Source organism: Nilaparvata lugens, chromosome 14, assembly GCF_014356525.2.
Source record: "Nilaparvata lugens isolate BPH chromosome 14, ASM1435652v1, whole genome shotgun sequence".
NCBI classification, from domain to species: Eukaryota; Metazoa; Arthropoda; class Insecta; order Hemiptera; family Delphacidae; genus Nilaparvata; species Nilaparvata lugens.
The window spans coordinates 1,259,859-1,282,350 of record NC_052517.1 but is presented as its reverse complement, the minus strand read 5'-3'; the positions used below and the strand labels follow the sequence as shown (position 1 = coordinate 1,282,350).

Here is a 22,492-nt window from a genome sequence, read left to right as displayed (position 1 = left end):
GCTATAGTGAGGTCCATGTTATAATGGCAGTATTTGATTAACATTGGTGTTGCTATCCTTGTCTATCATTCCACAGAGCAGATAGCTCTATCATGTTTTGTATCAAACTATGGTGTTGTGTATCGAGTTGAGATGATACTGTATCATATTGTCGAACACTAATTGCTATAGTGAGGTCCACGTTATAATGGCAGTATTTGATTAACATTGGTGTTGCTATCCTTGTCAATCATTCCACAAAGCAGATAGCTCTATCTTTTTCTACCTCTGCAACGTTACTAAATTGTTTTTCAACAATGTAGGAATATAATTAATTGACAAAATATTTAATCTCAATTATGAAAATGTATCATTAAAGCATTGGGGAAAATATGTGCGACGAATCAAAAATATTATTGATTGTATTTATCAAAAATGAACAGTTGATATTACATGAGATATACCGGTATCAGGTCTTCTCTATAGAAGACATTGGCTAGGCAGAGATTCGGCAACACTGTTCTCCTATCTTTCTTCACTGCCATTAAAATCGTGGACCATTATAATTTCAAAGAGCAATAAGCAAAAATGCAATAAAACATGATCATAATTAACAGGGAATTATTCAACAATATTTATAACCTGAGAATAAAAAATGAATGGCAATTATATAATTGAATTTAACTAAGCTAATAATTGACCAAAGTTCAAATATTTGAAAATGATTCTTTCTTATTGGACCACTATAGAATTAATTATAGTTGCTATGGAAAAATGTGTGATTTGAAATTTTAATTATCAATATTACCATCGAAATTTTATATTTGTTTGCTTTTTAAATGTTTGTTTGGAATTAAGTTTTCTTAATTTTGAACTTTATAAAATACTAGCCGTCAGGCTCGCTTCGCTCGCCATATCCGTCTAGCCAGGGGGCTCCGCCCCCTGGACCCCCGACTGGATCGTCCAAGAAGGAGATCAGCAGGCTCGCTTCGCTCGCCTGCATTTTTCATTTGAGCATTTTTATCATATGTTAGGACAATCCAGTCGGGGGTCCAGACTAAACGTCTGGCTAAACGGATATGGCGAGCGAAGCGAGCCTGACGGCTAGAAATATAATATTCCCAGGATTGAAGTAGCAGTGCCCAATCAATTTTTCCGCGATAAATGCATTAAATCTTCAACTTGGTGCCAACCTAACAAAGTCAACTCAACTTAATGCCAACCTGACAAAATTATTAATTTAGTTGCCAGTTAACAACTGTTTCGAAGAGGTACTCTATCTAGATTATAGTTCTATAGTAAAATATGATATGGAAATTTCAATTATAATAATTATAATTAAGAGATTGGGAGAAGAAGAATATACATGCTAAAAGACGAACTTTAAAACCCTTAAAAACAACCCTTAGAGTTAGAATATTGCCAAAAGATTTCCTAGTGCGCCTCTAAAGGGCCAACTGAACATACCTACCAAATTTGAACGTTTTTGGTCCGGTAGATTTTTAGTTATGCGAGTGAGTGAGTCAGTCAGTCAGTCAGTCAGTCAGTCAGTGAGTGAGTGCCATTTCGCTTTTATATATATATAGAAAATATTCAGGAAGTGAAAGTGCAAATTTTTAGTGAGAAAACATAAAGAACCCAATATAAATATAACCTATAAACTTGAATGTTAATAGGAAATGACATTGGGTAATAGGGCGAGGCAGAACATCCGAAAGGATCTCTTTGCCGATAAAAGCCATAAAAATAAATAAATAAAATCGTGGTCCCCACTAAAAAGCATACTTTTACCATAGAGAAACAATAGCGTAAGTAGATATCCCATGGTATAGGGCGTTTATGTCGCAACTTTTACTGTTATCCCAAGCCGATAGTTCACGTAGTTCTTTCCCATGCAGCTGTGTGACGCTGGTAGTCTCTCAAATTGTGCCGTTCATACACTATTACCCCAACAAACCAGTAAAAACTGACATTAATCGACAGTAATCGGCTTGAGATAACAGTAAAAGTTGCGACATAAACTCCCTATACCATGGGATATCTACTTACGCTATTGTTTCTCTATGCTTTTTACTTTGTATAATATGTGTTGAATGTTGCAATATTGTATTTTAATTTGTGATTCTCCTTACCAACTTAGTTGCCTTCTAACCCTCGTTCTTTTCGACGCCAGTCATATTTTCATGTTGATTTTTGAATGTAATAATTTGAATTTTGTTGCAGGTTGAGATGAGTTCACAAGAAATTCCAGCCAACGTAGAACCGGCGACCGTGTCTGTCAGAAAAGTTGCGTCCAGGTCTAGAGCCAAGTGAGTTTATCTAGACAAATTCAATAGCAATTAAAAACTTATGCAATCAAATAACCTCTATCCATAGCCCAAATATCAACCAGATTTGCATTTTTTTGAAATCCATGAATTTTCATGAATTCATAGATATTTACAAAAATTGTCAAAAATTAAAATCGTTCAAAATCTCAGGAATGATTGACCGAGCGAAGTGAGGTCTAAGATTCAAGTCGACGGTTTGGCATTTCTCTTAATGTTTAAATGTTTATATGTTGCGCATTTACGGCGAAACGCGGTAATAGATTTTCATGAAATTTGACAGGTATGTTCCTTTTTTAATTGCGCGTCGACAAGGTTTTTGGAAATTTTGCATTTCAAGGATAATATAAAAGGATAAAGGAGCCTCCTTCATACGCCAATATACAGTAAAAATCAGACTATAGAATTATTAATTCATCATACGTTTTCAGGTAGCTGAAACTTTACACCATTTCTTCTTTCTTTTATTTTGTTAAATTTTCTAGTTTTTCGAAATTTAATTCAAACGTGACTATGACAATGACTGCGACCATAGAGAAACAATAGCTTGAGTAGATATCCCATGGTATAGGGCGTTTATGACGCAACTTTTACTGTTTATTATCTCAAGTTTTTTAATCTCAAGTCGATTACTATCGATTATTGTAGATTTTTACTGTTTTGTTGGGGTGAGAGTGTATGAACAGCACAATATGAGAGACCACCAGCGTCACATACCTTTTTGGGAATGAAATACGTGGACTATCGGCTTGAGATAACAGTAAAAGTTGCGACACAAACGCCGTATACCATGGCATATCTACTCAAGCTATTGTTTCTCTATGCTGCGACTACGCCCCGTTTTGGAAAACCAATTTTCTGACTCCAGCTGTTTAAAGTCTAGGACCAACGGTAGCTAAATCCCGAGCTCAGAAGCCGGCTCTTAGTAGTTTTATTTAATATTTTAGTACATATTTTTACTTTCCTTGCCCTACTACCATAGGTAAGGAAAGTATTGCTTTCCAAAAAAAATTAAGGTACCCCAATTTCAAGTTTTCTATACGTTTCAAGGTCCCCTGAGTCCAAAAACATGATTTTTGGGTGTTGGTCTGTGTGTGTGTGTGGTGTGTGTGTGTGTGTGTGTGTGTATGTCTGTGAACACGATAACTCCATTTCTAATTAACCGATTGACTTGAAATTTTAAACTTAAGGTCCTTATACCATGAGGACACGACAATAAGAAATTCAATAAAATTCAATTCAAGATGGCGGAAAAATGGCGGATAATTACTAAAAAACCATGTTTTTCACGGTTTTCTCGAAAACGGCTCTAACGATTTTCTTCAAATTTATACCATGGATAGCTATTTATAAGCCCTATGAACTGACATGAGTCTCATTTCTGGGAAAATTGCAGGAGCTCCATAATATTTATGAGAAAAATGGCGGATAATTACTAAAAAAACATGTTTTTCACGGTTTTCTCGAAAACGGCTCTAACGATTTTCTTCAAATTTATACCATAGAAAATTTATACCATTTAAAAGCCCTATCAACTGACATGAGTCTCATTTCTGGGAAAATTGCAGGAGCTCCGTAATATTCTTGAGAAAAATGGCGGATAATTACTAAAAAACAATATTTTTAACGGTTTTCTCGAAAACGGCTCTAACGATTTTCTTCAAATTTATACCATAGATAGCTATTTATAAGCCATATCAACTGACATGAGTCTCATTTCTGGGAAAATTGCAGGAGCTCCATAATATTTATGAGAAAAATGGCGTATAATTACTAAAAAACCATGTTTTTTCACGGTTTTCTCGAAAACGGCTCTAACGATTTTCTTCAAATTTATACCATAGATAGCTATTTAAAAGCCCTATCAACTGACATGAGTCTCATTTCTGGGAAAATTGCAGGAGCTCCGTAATATTCCTGAGAAGAATGAATTTTGTTAAATTTCTATCACGATTTTCTCAAAAACTTTCAAAAAATCCTGAAATTTCATAATTCAAACAAAGGAAAATGTACTCTGAACACAATAACAATAGTATAATCGTAGTTATTTAGTCGCCAATCGGCATAATGTTATTCCCCTAAATTATCCTCGTTTAAGAATGAGGCATTTAGATCAATGAGCAAGGAAAGTTGTGTGAGTGTACCACACCAGATTTTTATGCTATCTTTTCTCTATGATAGAAGTGAATAAAAAATGTAATTGATTTGTCTGTTTCTTTTTTCAGATCGAAAGGCGCGGCTAATGCAGCCGCTGAGTCAGCAACTTCTCTGGGCACAATCACAGTTCCTTCGCGCAAGATCTCCTATCAACAACAGCAGCAACAACAGCAACAGCAGATTGTTGTTGAACAACAGCCCGACGAGATTGATGACAACGAGATGGTCACCATCACCGGAGACGATGGACTGCTCTATCAGGTTAGAAGATACAGTATCACATCAACTTGATACGCGTATCACATCAACTTTATGACACTATAGCACAGAATAGGTACAGAATGGAAACTGTCAATCAAACGCGTATCTAACCAATGCTTTTTACATGGCACAATTATTACTATAGTGTGGTCCACGTTATAATGGCAGTAGATGAAGATAGAAGAATAGCGATGCCGATTCTCTGCAATAATTAATTATACAGCGTTATCATAAAATAATGGTGCGGTTTCGAACATTGTTTAAAGAAAAACAAATTACTTACAGTTAATGTTTTTTATTCATCTAATTTGTCGTCTGAAACAGTTTTTTTACATAATTGATAAATTTAAATATGTGCGCCTTTAGTCGCTCGACAAATGTCCAAACGATAATAAATCTCTCTCTTAACATTCAATAACATTTCTTCGATTATGGTTGTCATTGGTTCTTTAATTCTGTTTTAAAGTGGTTCAGTTCGCGATTTCTTGTGAATAAACAATGTTTTTGATGTAAATTTACAAGAAAAAATCTACCTGAACCACTTAAAAACAGTATTAATGAAGCAATGACAACCATAACCAATGAAATGTTAGCGAATGTTTGGAGAGAAATTGATTATCGTTTGGATATTTTGTCGAACGACTAAAGGCGCACATATTTAAATTTATCAATTATGTAAAAAACTGCCTGAGACGACAAATTAGATGAATAAACAACATCAACTGTAAGTAATTTGGTTTTTCTTTAAACCATGTTCGAAACCGCACCATTCTTTTATGATAACTCTGTATTTCTACACTGTCAAAAACATAATTGTCATCATTGTGGACCTAGAAAAGTATAGTACCACCGGCTTTGTTGAATGATAGACAAGGATAGCAAATCTAAGTTGATCAAATACTGTCATTATAACGTGGACCTCACTATAGACACGTCACGTGACCTTAAGAAGTTCTAATCCTGGTCTTCTGATTGGCTCGCGGCAGTGAACGAGATCAATTGATCCGGATCAGTGAAGTGATCCGAACCTCCCATCAATACTATTACAATGCGGAGCTTCCTGACAATATGGCGGATTTTTGCGCCAGGGTACTAGCCAAGTTTCCATACTGTATGTATACTTTTTCAAATTCAAATTTATTTATTCAAGTAAGTCACAATACATTCTGGTCTATACACGAATCTACAATAAATTACAGTACAGCAGCTAATTATGCAACAAATTTCACATATTATGAAAAACTTATTAATTACAATGACGATTGAATTAATAAGTTTTAATTAATAAAATACTGTGACTATAGTGTCATCACGTTTGTTGCCACTGTAATGGTGTAATTATTATTGGTAATATTGGGGTTATATTATGTATGGTATTGTATTGAGCTGGTATTATAGGGTTGATTGAGTTGAAAGAGAAAATAGGAAAAATAATAGTGCTAGAAGATGGTGAGAGAGAGAGAGTGTGAGTGTGTGTGTGAGGGATTGAGAGAAAGAGATTGATTGATTGAGTACTTTATTTATGCAGATTACAATATATACTGGCTTATACACTTATATACAATAGCTTACAATACAGCAAAATTATAGATGAATTTACATAATATAGACTAAGAAAATAATTATTGAACTGTATATGATATGAAAAAGTAATCTGTAATATAATAACTATAGATAATAATTATATTGTTATGCATCTACATAAATTGGCGGAGCTTTGGACATATCAATGTCCATTCTTCGGAAACAATATTAAAAATATCCTCCCCACTAACTCTCTACCAAAACTCGGTTGTGAGAATGATCAACTAAATCAAATTTGGCTTAATAAGGCTTTGCAAAGGCTAAAAATAAACTTTATACTTGTGATATTTTTCAAAGTTTTTCGATTTGTATATCATCAAGCTATCAAAATGAAAAAGTTTTCTCAGGAAAACATTTTTTTCCGATCATTCCTTTTTGAGATATAAGCGACTGAAGTTTGAAATTTTGGGACGGAACATTTCAAATTCGGTATGATATAAATTCATGAGATTTAGAGGATAGATTCTTCATGGTATTGTTGATCTAGTAAAACAAACATTTTCTGGAAATATAAATTTTCAAGATAGTTATTCAATTTAGTAAAAATAACTTCTAGTTGAGCTATTTTTGGTAAATTGAATAACTTTTCCAAAAATTGATACTTTCAGAAAATTTTTGTTTTACTAGATCAACAATACCATGAAGAATTTATCCTCTAAATCTCATGGATTTATCTCTTGCCGAATTTTAAATGTTCTGTCCTAAAAATTTAATCTTTAGGCGCTCATATCTCAAAAAGTAATGATCAGAAAAAAAATGTTTTCCTGAGAAAACTTTTTCATTTTGATAGCTTGATGATATACAAATCACAAAACTTTGAAAAATATCACGAGTAAAAAGTTTATTTTTAGCCTTTGCACGGCCTTAATAAAATTAGATGGACATTATGGCAACAATTTATAATGGGGGAATCGCTTGGCTTGCGAGAGGTTTAATTGATCTAACTGTATAACTCACGAGAAAAGTAACTATAATTTAAAAGAATAAATAAAACAGATAATATATTGGAGAACTAAATAATCGATTTTATTGAATTGAAACTCAAAATGAAACTGGAAACTTGAACTTTGAATCAAATTAAGAGTCCAGAAATATACAAACCAAAATTTAGAATTTAATTAGATTGAAAACCGAAAAGAATAAAAATATTGCACCAAACTGTAAAGTTTTCAAATCTTGAAAACATTCAATTATTTAGAATTTATAAACCAAAAAACAAAACTCACTCTAAAAATCACAGCTGATTCCATTTTGAAACTATATTCTAATTTAATTTAGTTAATTTATTTGAATCAATTTTGTTTACTCACTCTAAAAATCACAGCTGATTCCATTTTGAAACTATATTCCAATTTAATTTAATCTAGTTAATTTATTTGAATTAATTTTTTTTTTATAAATGTCTAATTGATTTGTGTTTGTTGTCAGGTATCGCAGGCTGACCTGAGGAACGCGGGCGGTGGAGCCCTGTTGGTTGACGGTGGGTACGTGGCGGGCGAAGCGAGCGCTGTAACGGTGGAGGCTGGTGACCAGGGTGGAGCCACACAGGTGCTCACACTTGATTCGGCCTATGCCGATGCCGTCGCACAACTTATACCCGAACAGGTACCTCATCTGTACTATAAATGTAATCTATAATAGTAGTTTTGTGAACAGTAGACCTCGCGCAGTTTTAAACCCTCAGCCTCCTCAGTCCATACTGTACATCAGAGTAAATTCTGTCCTGTCCTATCCTGTCGGCAAGTGAAAACGACTAATGGCTGTTGGGGTTGGTGTATCAAAAATGCTAACATCTAAAGCTATTTTTTTTCTGGCTCTGAATTTTGTGAAATAACGCAGAAATTTTTCAGTTCATGGTAATTTGCGTTTAATATCTTTATTTTTATTATGTTTTTCAACCGTCAAAATTTAAAATTCTTAGTTTTTATTGTTTTTGAGTGAAAATGGACTGAATTTTAGAATAATGTGAAACCATAACCCTATTTCGGACTTTTAAAATGTTTTCTAAATTTGGGAGGAAAATAGTACAAGGAGTATCCTTAGTTTTTTACTCCCAAACAGTGCTTCTTTGTGAAAACTATAAATAAATAAATAAATAATCTCCTTCAAGACATACTGGCAACAGGTCAGCCCGAGTTCAAAGCAGAGGAAGGTCAAGAGACAATACTATGTTATTTTAGCTATTAATTGCATACGTTATTGCATGCAATCAATAGTTCATAAAAATTGCATTCAATGAGGCATGCAATTAATAGTCCACACAGCTGCTGATGTTTTACCAAGTTACAGTGAGATATTGAATTGCATGCATCATGGCATGCAATTTATAATCCACTCGACAGCTGATATATGATGAATAATTCTATAATCTGATTTTTACCATAGAGAAACAATAGCGTAAGTAGATTTCCCATGGTATAGGGCGTTTATGTCACAACTTTTACTGTTATCCCAAGCCGATTACTGTCGATTATTGTTGATTTTTACTGTTTTGACCGGGTAAGAGTGTATGAACGGCACAATATGAGAGACTACCAGCGTCATAAAGCTTCACGGGAAAGAACTACGTGGGCTATCGGCTTGAGATAACAGTAAAAGTTGCGACATAAACGCCCTATGCCATGGCATATCTACTTATGCTATTGTTTCTCTATGTTTTTACTCTAATATTGGCGTATGAAGGAGGCTCCTTTTCCTTTTATATTATCCTTGAAATGCAAAATTTCCAAAAACCTAGTATGAAAGTTCAAGACTTGCCGTTTAAGAATTATTAATAATATCTATCACATTTTGACAATTACTTGTTCAAGATGGCTTCCTCCTGAACTAATACACTCTTGTACTTGACATGACAAAACTGACTTGATGTGTTGTTGTTTGTGTTTCAGTTCTATGTGAAGGAAGGCGGCTCAGAGGGGGGCGTGGCCGTGGTGGAGGCGGGTGGGGGCGGGGCAGTGGTGGTTGATGGCGCTGCAGAGGGGGGCGTGGTAGTTGGAGCGGGAGGCGAGGATGAGGAAGAGGGAGGCCAAGTGGTGGCTCAGCTTGTCGAGGCATGTGAGCCGACGCCTGGAGGTAAGTGTGTACCTCGTCTTAGTACAGTGTGTAGTGGCCTTAAGGCTGGCAAAGCGAGAAAGAGATAGCGCTATCCGCTTTGTTGAATGATAGACAAGGATAGCAATACCATTGCTATTCAAACACTGCCATTATAACGTGGACCTCACTATAGAATATTTACTAAATTTTAAGGCTGTGTAAAGGCTAAAAATAAACTTTCTACTGCTGATATTTTTCAAAGTTTTTCGATTTGTATAGCTATCAAAATGAAAAAGGTTTCTCAGGAAAACATTTTTTTCGCCACACTGCACAGATAGCAGCTGTTTTCCAGTCCCTACGTAGATCTGAAAGACATTGTTTGCAGACGACTCTCGTCTGATGTAAGAAACACAGGTTTAGAGCACCCTTTCCGGCCGCTCTTATTCTTATATAAAAATCTGGTGTGGCGCACTCACACAACTTTCCGTTATGAAAATTGATCACCTGACGCTAGTGTTCACGCGCATCTCAAGTCTATTATTCAAAGATCTGCCAGCTGGTGACAGGACAATAACGCTGGAGACACACGAAGTCTGCTATCTCTTCATAGTGAATGATTTAATAGAATCAACAGTTTGCATTATTGAATAAACACATTTCTCGAATTTCGAGCTTATTTCCAATTTTAGGTGAAAATGTCACTGAACATTAATTGTAGAGATTTTTATGCTCAATCTTTTCCACTTGAAATTTTTTGTTTTAATTGTATCTGAAGTCTGATAATTGGGAATCTAAAATCACACTTTGCATTGATGGGGCGGAGCTCCTGGAATTTTTACAGATATGAGACTTGTGGCAGTTGATGGAGCTTATCAATGAATATTTTAGGTATAAATTTGATCAAAATCGTTGGAGCGGTTTTCGAGAAAATCGCGAAAAACCCTGTTTTTGACAACATCTTCGCCATTTTAGCCGCCATCTTGAATTGGATTTGTTCATAATTGTTTGTGTCGGATCCTTATAGTGAAAAGACCTTAAGTTCCAAATTTCAAGTCATTCTGTTAATTGGTAGATGAGATATCGTGTACACAGACACACATACACTCATACACACACACACACACACATACATACAGACCAATACCCAAAAACCACTTTTTTGGACTCAGGGGACCTTGAAACGTATAGAAATTTAGAAATTGGGGTACCTTAATTTTTTTCGGAAAGCAATACTTTCCTTACCTATGGTAATAGGGCAAGGAAAGTAAAAAGTTAAGCGGCTTCGTGGGTCACATGGTGTAACCTACTCACTGCTGATGCAATGCATCTATTTATTGTTTTTCTTTTTTTTTTGAAAATCATCACCTGAGCCAAGCTAGATGACAACTCTACTTGACAACATCAGCTGTTGGAACGCACAAGAGATCCACGAAACCGCCTAACTTTTTGTCGTCAGCTATACCTGAAGTGTGGCGAAAAATATCGTACGCGACTCTCTCAGAAAGGTGTTTACGGTATTCGGATAGCATAAAAAACTATCCTCATACCGTAAACACTAACTTTCTGTGCTTGTAGCGTAATATACTATTTCCGATCATTACTTTTTGAGATATGAGCGTCTAAAGTTTAAATTCAATACAAATCATGATTAACCTTGGTGTTTGAGATTCATGCAGAGAAGATTTTAGACAGCTGGATATTATGACCCTACCGGCACTTTTTATTTATCGAAATCTGTCTTGGGTGTGATTTAAGCTCAACTGACACTTAGGCGACTGAGGTGGAGAAGAGACTGGACTCTAGTGGAGAGTATGTGTTTCCAAATGGTGACACTCAGACCAGTCGATTCTAGCATAGAGAAACAATAGCGTAAATAGATATGCCATGGTATAGGGCGTTTATGTTGCAACTTTTACTGTTATCTCAAGCCGATTATTGTAGATTTTTACTGTTTTGACCTGGTAAGAGTCACAATATGAGAGACTACCAGCGTCATAAAGCTTCACAGGGAAGAACTACGTGGACTATCGGCTTAAGATGACAGTAAAAGTTGCGACATAAACGCCCTATACCATGGGATATCTACTTACGCTATTGTTTCTCTATGCTAGAATCGACTGGTCATTTGGAAACACATGCTCTCCACTAGAGTCCAGTCTCTTCTCGACCTGAGTCGCCTAAGTGTGGGTTGAGCCTTACAGCATTTAATTAGGTTTTTCGTTGAATATTTCAACGAAATATAGGAGCATTTAAAGGAACAATAGAGGAGCAATATAGGAACAATAAAGGAGCATTTAATTACGTTTTTCGTTGAATATTAATGTTGTAATGTTTTGTTGTTCACAGGAGGACGTCGGGTTGTTCTTCTACTGCCAGATGGAAACCTAATGATGACAGAAGTGGACGAGGAGCAGTATGCTGCTCTCGGATTGGACAACAAGTAGAATGAGAGAGAGTGTGTGAGTGTGTGCTAGTAAGATATATGTGTGAGAGTGAAAGAACAAGTTCTGTAAAGCTCAACTGACACTTAGGCGACTCAGGTGGAGAAGAGACTGGACTCTAGTGGAGAGCATGTGCTTCCAAATGGTGACACTCAGACCAGTCGATTCTAGTCTCCGCGACGTCACCATTTCAAAACACATGCTCTCCACTAGAGTCCAGTCTCTTCTCCACCTGAGTCGCCTAAGTGTCAGTTGAGCCTAAATCATGATTATCATGTATGTTTTGTATTAGATTATGGTTTAAACTTGAAAATCCAATTTGTCTTTTAAGTAGTAAAGTAATACAAACTGCTAGGAAATTTTAATTTGATATCATTTGTAATGTGTAATATTGTAATTTAATCAGACCAATTAAACGTACATATTTTTTGCAATTTTGGAGTTGAAATTTATTATTTTTTTATTAGATAGAGCGAACAATACAATAGTCGGAAAAGAAAAAACAGACTATTGCCCAAAACTTCTTCAATTTCCTGATTTTGTCACAAATCGTCCAAATATTATGTAGGTTATGTTCACTTCAATTTCAACACCAAATCTTCAATCTAAAACTATGAATCAGAATAAAACAAAGAATTTCAAATTTAGATAGATTGATAATGAAACTTCCGTTAAAACAAAAACCAAACTTCAAATATTCACAAAATATAGAATAAAATCACTTAAATTTTGAGCTCCAAAATATCACTTTCACCAATTCCACAAATTCCCGTGCTTGTTACAGATATGAGAGATTGGAACACAGGACCTTTTGAAAATTGGCAAATTTTATGTTTGCAGCTGCATAACTCACCCTGTATAGTAACTGGGGGTGCCAAAATTGACTTGGACATTACTCAGGTAGAGCTTCATCTATGGAGTGAATATCAGCCAAATCTGAGATACTTTTTGCTTCTCAAAACCCACGATGGTTAGTCCATGATGATTGTTATGATTTTGTGAAAAATAAAAATCGCTCAAACTTTCTGACCATATGCTCTTTGGAGCGGGGAAATCGAATCTGGAATCAGATTTGCAAAATTCCTTACCGTTCATTAGATATGGCCGTTTGAAAATTTGTAAATTTTATTTATAAAGCTGCATAACTCACCCTGTATGGCAGCTGCTGGGGGTCCCAAATTTGACTTGGACATTACTCAGGTGGAGCTTCATCTATGGTGCAAATATCAGCCAAATCTGAGATACTTTCTGTTTCTCAAAACCCACGATGGTTAGTCCATGATGATTGTTATGATTTTGTGAAAAATAAAAATCGCTCAAACCTTCTGACCTTATGCTCTTTGGAGCGAGGAACTCGAATCTGGTATTAGATTTGCAAAATTCCTTACCGTTCATTAGATATGGGCGTTTGAAAATTTGTAAATTTATTTTTGAAGCTGCATAACTCACCCTGTATAGTAACTGGGGGTGCCAAATTTGACTTGGACATTACTCAGGTAGAGCTTCATCTATGGTGCAAATATCAGCCAAATCTGAGATACTTTTTGTTTTTCAAAACGCATTTTCGTCAAACTTTTGTGAGAAATAAAAATCTCTCAAATTTAGAATAAGAGAAATAAAAATCTCTCAAATTTAGAAATTGGGGTACCTTAAGCAATACTTTCCTAAACTATGGTAATAGGGCAAGGAAAGTAAAAATGGCAATTTACGCTGTGAATTCAACTATATTTTATTCATTTCATTTAATGACAATAGAATTCATTATTTTTAGAATAAGCAGAAATTATAATTTCAGAATGCTGCTCTCAACAAGCTATCAAAACATCTATACATAATATATAAACTCCAGTTTGTGCGTACATAATCAGTGTTCATTTTTAAACAATATAAAATCATTTTTCAAATATTGAAACCAATCTCAACTCTCATCTGGCACTACCTCCGTAAACAAAGCCGTAGTGCATTCTGGTGACGTCAGCAAAGGTAGGGCTCCTCCTACACCAAAAGAAACACTAGCTGATATAGATCAGCTGAAATCAACGATATTTATTGGTGTAGGGACCCTACCTTTGCTGACGTCACCAGAATGCACTACGGCTTTGTTTACGGAGGCCGGTTTCCGAGCTCGGGATCTAGCCAAGTTCTAGACTTTAAACAGCTGGAGTCAGAAAATTTGCTTCCCAAAACGGGGCGTGGTCGCAGTCCACTTTTAAATTAAATTTCGAAAAACTAGAAAGTTGAACACAAAATAAAATAAAGAGAAAATAGTGTAAAGATTCAGTTACTTTGAATTATTAATTTAGGAATGTTTCATTTCGTAAAGGAAAAACGTTTCCAATTATAGAAATGAGAAATTTTTAAGATTATCATAAAAACTATAGTGAGGTCCACGTTATAATGGCAGTGGATAAAGATAGAAAAATAGCAATGCCGATTCTCTGAATTAATTAATTATATTTCTACACTGTCGAAAACATAATTGGCATCGTTTTGGACCTAGAAATGGATAGTACCACCGGCTTTGTCGAATGATAGACAAGGATAGCAAAACCAAAGTTGATCAAATACTGTCATTATAACGTGCACCTCACTATAGAAAATTGAACACAAAATAAGATAAAGAGAAAATAGTGTAAATTTTTCAGCTATTTTGAATTATCTTTGAAGCTTCTAAATTTGAAAGTCTACTTTGTGAAGATACTTGATGACTGAAAATTTTCTGAATTGAAGAACTACAAGACTAGACAAGGATAGCAACACTGATGTTAATCAAATACTGTCATTATAACATGGACCTCACTATAGCAATTAGTGTTCGACAATATGATACAGTATCAACACACATGATACAGTATCAGCTCAACTTGATACACAATATCATAATTTGATACAAAACAGGATAAAGCTATCTGCTTTGTGGAATGATAGACAAGGATAGCAACACTAATTTTGATCAAATACTGCTATTATAATGTCGACCACACTATAGCAATTAGTGTTTGACAATATGATACAGTATCAACACACATGATACAGTATCATCTCAACTTGATACACAATACCATAAGATGATACAAAACAGGATAGAGCTATCTGCTTTGTGGAATGATAGACAAGGATAGCAACACTAATGTTAATCAAATACAGCCATGGACCTCACTAAAATAATCACTAAGAATTTATTAATATTTGAGAATTTATTTTTTGTGAATAGAAGAACTACAAGACTTGACCTATTTCGGACTATGTGTAACCTTAGCTAAATTTGGGAGGGGAATAGCACAAGGTTACCTGACTCTTCCTCTCCCTATCATATTTTTTGGTAGAGAGTTAGTGGGGAGGATATTTTTAATATTCTTTCCGAAGAATGGACATTGATATGTCCAAAGCTCCGCCAATTTATGTAGATGCATTACAATATAATATCTATAGTTATTATATTACAAATTACTTTTTCATATCATATACAGTTCAATAATTATTTTCTTAGTCTATATTATGTGAATTCATCTATAATTTTGCTGTATTGTAAGCTATTGTATATAATTGTATAAGCCAGTATATATTGTAATCTACATAAATAAAGTACTCAATCAATCAATCAATCATATTGATAATGTACTTATTGTATGAATGAATGAATATTTAGAAATGTTTCATTTAGTCAAGGAAAAACGTTTCCAATCATAGAAATGAGAAAATAAATATTATCATAAAAACTGCGACTACGCCCCGTTTCGGAAAGTCAATTTTCTGACTCCAGCTGTTTTAAAGTCTAGAACTTGGCTAGATCCCGAGCCCGGAAACCGGCTCTTAATTTGATTTCATCAACAACAACTAACAAGTAATTCAGAAGCAGGCACTTGTATTTTTCGACACAATATTGTGCAAGATGTGGAAAAATGTAGAAAATGGAAAAGAGAAAAAATGTAATCTTGAAAAGAATCACAGTTACTGATAATTATTACTAAATAATATAAATAATTTAGATTCATTATTATAATCGGAATATTGTTTCAATAATTTGGAACTGTTTCTCAGTTGTTCAATAGCTAGATTCTTGTTAGAGTTAAGCCGGGTTTAGACGCTCAAGCCATTTGCGCAAGCCAGTTTGCGCAGTTGAATTTGTGCGTGTGAACGGTGGCTTGAGGCTTGCGCAAGCCAAAAAATCTGGCTTGAGCGAATTCTGTTCTGACAGAAAGTTCGGCTTGCGGTTGGAGTATTGGAATGAGCGTTTAAACACAGCTCAAGCCATTTGCGCAAACTGTCAGGCCAAAACTACGTTTTCGCGCATGCGCACGCGAATCCTAACTACAACTGAACCTCTAGTTTGACTGTCTCGTGATTTTTATTTTATTATCACCTATTCAAGTTTTCATGCTAAATATATTATTGTTTAGTTCTCAAGTGTTTCATAATATTAATAGTGTCTATAATATTAGTATCCCATAATAATTAATAAATTTGGAAAATTAAAAAGATTTCCTGAGTGATTTCATAAAATTTTATAAATCTTTTCCTTGTCTATGGCAAATTAAGTCCAAAGAATACAGTGATCGCAAGGCTAAATCTCATGCCAAAAAATGCGATCATTTGACCAAGAAGCTGACAGGGAGACTGAAGAGTGATATGGATTGTATAACAATCTGATAATAATAATAATAATATTTATTCATGCATGTACATTTTACATTTAATGTTTCGCATTTGTCAGTTACAATAAAATCATACAATCTGTCAGGTCATCAAAACCTCCGTGAATTTTTGAAGTTTTTTTCAGTTTATAGATCAAAACTGATATGGATAGCTACTGCTACCATAGATAGCTGCTACTGATAACAGTTTAGCTGGTTTTTAGGTTAGTATCAGTGAAATTCACAAGTCAAATTGCACAAACTGAACTGAGCGTGTGAACAGAAGAATTTTATTTCGCTCGTTTGCGCAAATTTGGCTTGCGCAAGCCATTTTGCGCAAATGGCTTGAGCGTGTAAACCCAGCTTTAGGCTCAACTGACACTTAGGCGACTGAGGTGGAGAAGAGACTGGACTCTAGTGGAGAGCATGTGTTTCCAAATGGTGACGTCGCGGAGACTAGAATCGACTGGTCTGAGTGTCACCATTTGGAAACACATGCTCTCCACTAGAGTCCAGTCTCTTCTCCACCTCAGTCGCCTAAGTGTCAGTTGAGCCTCAATTTATTAGTTTTTATTGGGATACTTAGGCCCGGTTGCACAAAAGCCGGTTAAATGTTAACCGTGATTAATTCTACGAGAACCAATCAGAGAAGCCGTCATTCAAAAAAAGCCTTCTCTGATTGGTTCTCGTGGAATTAATCACGGTTAAAATTTAACTGGCTATTGTGCAACCGGCACTTAGAAGCAGTCATTCAAAAAAGCCTTCTCTGATTGGTTCTCGTGGGATTAATTACGGTTAACATTTAACCGGCTTTTGCGCAACCGGCACTTAGCAATTAATAATATTGGAGTACCTGAATATTTATTATATTTATTTATTATTATATTGGAGTACCTAATTGAAATATGGTATTTAGCAATCACTGTTAAGTTTACAATGGACCAAATTTTATATTGTACTAGCAGGTAAACCCCGCTTCCCAAGGGTCTAATTAAAAACTTGACAAACTGAAAACTTGACCTACTGAAATCTTGTAGAATTTAAAATAGTCCTATAACCATCCTCGGTAAATTAAGAATTTTTTTTTGTTTGTATAAGAAAAAGGAGAATAAATTTCATTTTCATTTTTATTTTCATTCAATGTATATGCAAAATGTCAAGTTAATGAGTTGAGTAGTTGAGACGTGATGATGCGTCATTCGTGAATTTCCTATCCCCTACCTGTATAAGCCAGTTCTTTCCTTTATTATGGGGTTATTATTTATGAATTATTATATATTTATTCATGTCATATTGTAGTACAAAATATAAACATACATACTTGTCGAAAATCTCTTCTATCAGAATAATTTCAGTAGTGTTGTAAAATAAATTTACTTTCAGATTTTTATTTATTTTGATAAATTTCAAGTCTATTGAACAACTGAAAATCAGTCCAATGATAGAAATACATCAATTTAAGGGCCGTAAGCTTAATTAATGGATTAACTGATTGTTCAATCTCGGAATGTAACTAATAGCTTGCTTTAATCCTAGATTAAGTTGAACTCGATTCAATTTAATCCTAGATTAAGTTGACCTCGATTCAAACTGCGGTTAAGTTTAATCTCGGAATATAACTCATAGCTTGCTTTGATCCTAGATTAAGTTGAACTCGATTCAATTTAATCCTAGATTGAGTTAACCTCGATTCAAACTGCGGTTAAGTTTAATCTTGGAATATAACTAATAGCTTGCTTTAATCCTAGATTAAGTTGAACTCGATTCAATTTAATCCTAGATTAAGTTAACCTCGATTCAAACTGCGGTTAAGTTTAATCTCAGAATATAACTCATAGCTTGCTTTAATCCTAGATTAAGTTGAACTCGATTCAATTTAATCCTAGATTAAGTTGACCTCGATTCAAGTTGCAGTTTAGTTTAATTTCGGAATGTAACTCATAGCTTGCTTTAATCCTAGATTAAGTTGAACTCGATTCAATTTAATCCTAGATTAAGTTAACCTCGATTCAAACTGCAGTTAAGTTTAATCTCGGAATGTAACTCATAGCGTGCTTTAATCCAAGATGAAGTTGAACTCGATTCAATTTAATCCTAGATTAAGTTAACCTCGATTCAAACTGCGGTTAAGTTTAATCTCAGAATATAACTCATAGCTTGCTTTAATCCTAGATTAAGTTGAACTCGATTCAATTTAATCCTAGATTAAGTTGACCTCGATTCAAGTTGCAGTTTAGTTTAATTTCGGAATGTAACTCATAGCTTGCTTTAATCCTAGATTAAGTTGAACTCGATTCAATTTAATCCTAGATTAAGTTAACCTCGATTCAAACTGCAGTTAAGTTTAATCTCGGAATGTAACTCATAGCTTGCTTTAATTCTAGATTAAGTTGAACTCGATTCACTGCGGTTGAGCGTACAGATCTAATTATACTCCATTAATATAATTAAATTATATATTTCCTACAATAAACTAAACAAAGACCTCCCTAGAAATTCAGTGACATTACAAAACACTTTAATACAATAAAATAGTATTCAGTTAATTATATTGCTTATATAATAAGTTGTGTTAAAATAATGCACATTTTATAAAGCAGTCTTAGAATAGGCTATCTTTAGATAAATGGTGTTATGAACGCAAAAATGGTTTGAAAATTTCCCAGGCAACATGTTTTTCCCATGAAAATGAGTCATAAAATTTGGAAAAATTGGAATTGTTATAAACAATTATTTATTTTGATTTTGTAGGTTGGTATTCTCAATTATTTCTAATCCCAATTTGCAAAGTGTTTCAGTTGGCAGCCATGGCAAATATATATTTTATCATTATTCACAGGAAAACAATAATTCAGAGATTAATAAATAATTCCCTCTAACAAAACAAAATTTCCCTACTTTACACAACCCACTACTCTGAACAACAAGAAATCAATTTGTTTGCCTTGGAAAATTTTTCAATCCTCAATTTTGCCTCAGAAAAACTTCCCCCAAAACTTCAAACAAAATTTCCCAACTATACACAACCCACTACTCTGAACAACAAGAAATCAATTTGTTTGCCTTGGAAAATTTTTCAATCCTCAATTTTGCCTCCGAAAAACTTCCCCCAAAACTTCAAAAAATATTTTTTATCAAAAATTGTGGTAATATAAATTACAAATATATATCTATTTGCTTTTAACAAGCATAAATAATCCCTCTATTAACAAAAACACTCTATCGCCTTTAAATAGTCTAGTTTTTACTATATCTACAACTTTCTAGATTTTTCACTAATAAAAATCGCGTTTTATTTATAAATGGTAATAGAATTATAAATAATCAATTTATGACTCACTTCTCAGTTACTATGCATAACAAATTGGAATTTCAGGAATCTATATTACAAATATTTGGGAACTTACAAATAGTTACTATATAATCATAGAGAAACAATAGCATAAGTAGATATCCCATGGTATAGGGCGTTTATGTCGCAACTTTTACTGTTATCTCAAGCCGATAGTCCACGTAGTTCTTTCCCGTGAAGCTGTGTGACACTGGTAGTTTCTCATATTGTGCCGTTCATACACTCTTACCCGGTCAAAACAGTAAAAATCGACAGTAATCGGCTTGAGATAACAGTAAAAGTTGCGACATAAACGCCCTATACCATGGCATATCTACTTACGCTATTGTTTCTCTATGATATTACAAATTGGGAAATGTAATGAGTAGGTATATCTATATAATAACAAATTATTGATAATTTCGATACAGTTACTACATCTTAATACAAATTAATAATATTTAATAAATATGGAAAATGTAAATGTAGAACAAAAGTATAGCAACAAGTATCTATGATTTGTAATGGGGACATGTTGTAATGGGAAATGACCCAGGTTTAAATTTGGTTTTAAGAGAAAACCTGGTTTAAGACAAAAGTTGGTGGTTTAATACAAAACTTGATTCAAATCAAAACTTAGTTTGATGCAAAACTTGGATTAATGGCTGAACTTGATTTAAGGCTGTGCAAAGGCTAAAAATAAACTTTCTACTGGTGATATTTTTCAAAGTTTTTCGATTTATACATCATCAAGCTATCAAAATGAAAAAGTTTTCACGAGAAAACATTCTTTTCCCGATCAATGAATATTTTCTTCATTTTCTAATATTGCTGTGATAAATTCTAAATAGTGTGTTTGTCTTTTCGGTCTCGGAAAAAGTTTGAAATTTTCTAATTAATTGTGATTGATTTTATTTAATTTAGAAGTATTTTTTTTATTTAAAAGTGATTTTTGTGTGTTTTGAATTGTAAATTTAGTGTGTAATTGAAGAATGTTAAGTGACACATAACCTAGATATATTTGGACTGTTGTATAAATTAGAATTGGAACCGTTTTGGGCTTATAAGCCTGTGGTACTTTTCTGTAAGTTGTGTAATTCTGAATGATTTAATAAATAAAATAAATCATTATTTATTGAGATATGAGCGCCTAAAGTTTCAATTTTTGGGACAGAACATTTCAAACTCGGTAAGAGATAAATCCATGAGATTTAGAGGATAGATTCTTCATGGTATTGTTGATCTAGTAAAACAAAAATTTTCTTAAAATATCAATTTTTGAGAAAGCTATTCAATTTACCAAAAATAACTTTTAGTTGAGTTATTTTTGGTCATTTTTGGTAATTTGAATAACTTTCTCAAAAATTGATATTTTAAGAAAATTTTTGTTTTACTAAATCAACAATACCATGAAGAATCTATCCTCTAAATCTCATGGATTTATCTCTTACCGGATTTGAAATGTTCTGTCCCAAAAATTAAAACTTTAGGCGCTCATATCTCAAAAAGTAATGATCAGAAAAAAATGTTTTCCTGAGAAAACTTTTTCATTTTGATAGCTTGATGATATACAAATCGAAAAACTTTGAAAAATATCACCAGTAGAAAGTTTATTTTTAGCCTTTGCACAGCCTTAAGACAAAACTTGGTTCAAATCAAAACTTGAACTTTTGCTACACTTGATTCAAGACAAAACTTGGGTTTTAAGACAAAACTTGATTCAAATCAAAACTTAGTTTGATGCAAAACTTGGATTAATGGCTGAACTTGATTTAAGGCTGTGCAAATGCTAAAAATAAACTTTCTACTGGTGATATTTTTCAAAGTTTTTCGATTTTTACATCATCAAGCTATCAAAATGAAAAAGTTTTCACGAGAAAACATTCTTTTCCCGATCAATGAATATTTTCTTCATTTTCTAATATTGCTGTGATAAATTCTAAATAGTGTGTTTGTCTTTTCGGTCTCGGAAAAAGTTTGGAATTTTCTAATTAATTGTGATTGATTTTATTTAATTTAGAAGTATTTTTTTTATTTAAAAGTGATTTTTGTGTGTTTTGAATTGAAAATTTAGTGTGTAATTGAAGAATGTTAAGTGACACATAACCTAGATATATTTGGACTGTTGTATAAATTAGAATTGGAACAGTTTTGGGCTTATAAGCCTGTGTTACTTTTCTGTAAGTTGTGCAATTCTGAATGATTTAATAAATAAATCATTATTTTTTATTGAGATATGAGCGCCTAAAGTTTCAATTATTGGGACAGAACATTTCAAACTCGGTAAGAGATAAATCCATGAGATTTAGAGGATAGATTCTTCATGGTATTGTTGATCTAGTAAAACAAAAATTTTCTTAAAATATCAATTTTTGAGAAAGCTATTCTTCAATTTACCAAAAATAACTTTTAGTTGAGTTATTTTTGGTCATTTTTGGTAATTTGAATAACTTTCTCAAAAATTGATATTTTCAGAAAATTTTTGTTTTACTAAATCAACAATACCATGAAGAATCTATCCTTAAAATCTCATGGATTTATCTCTTACCGAATTTGAAATGTTCTGTTCCTAAAATTTAAACTTTAGGCGCTCATATCTCAAAAAGTAATGATCAGAAAAAAAATGTTTTCCTGAGAAAACTTTTTCATTTTGATAGCTTGATGATATACAAATCGAAAAACTTTGAAAAATATCACGAGTAAAAAGTTTATTTTTAGCCTTGCACAGCTTTAAGACAAAACTTG

General features: G+C 33.5%; 1 protein-coding gene across 1 annotated transcript in view; it reads left to right on the top strand.

Annotated features, from left to right (window-relative positions):
• Nucleotides 1-11,855, top strand: part of LOC111060163 — a 119,017-nt gene extending 107,162 nt beyond the window's left edge. Inside the window, exons 29-33 of the mRNA XM_039441131.1 lie at nucleotides 2,203-2,288; nucleotides 4,532-4,724; nucleotides 7,737-7,913; nucleotides 9,197-9,380; nucleotides 11,688-11,855. Of these exons, the coding sequence (XP_039297065.1) occupies nucleotides 2,203-2,288; nucleotides 4,532-4,724; nucleotides 7,737-7,913; nucleotides 9,197-9,380; nucleotides 11,688-11,785 (738 nt within the window). The 3' untranslated portion in view covers nucleotides 11,786-11,855. The remainder of the gene's footprint in view (nucleotides 1-2,202; nucleotides 2,289-4,531; nucleotides 4,725-7,736; nucleotides 7,914-9,196; nucleotides 9,381-11,687) is intronic.
• Nucleotides 11,856-22,492: the final 10,637 nt, after the last annotated feature.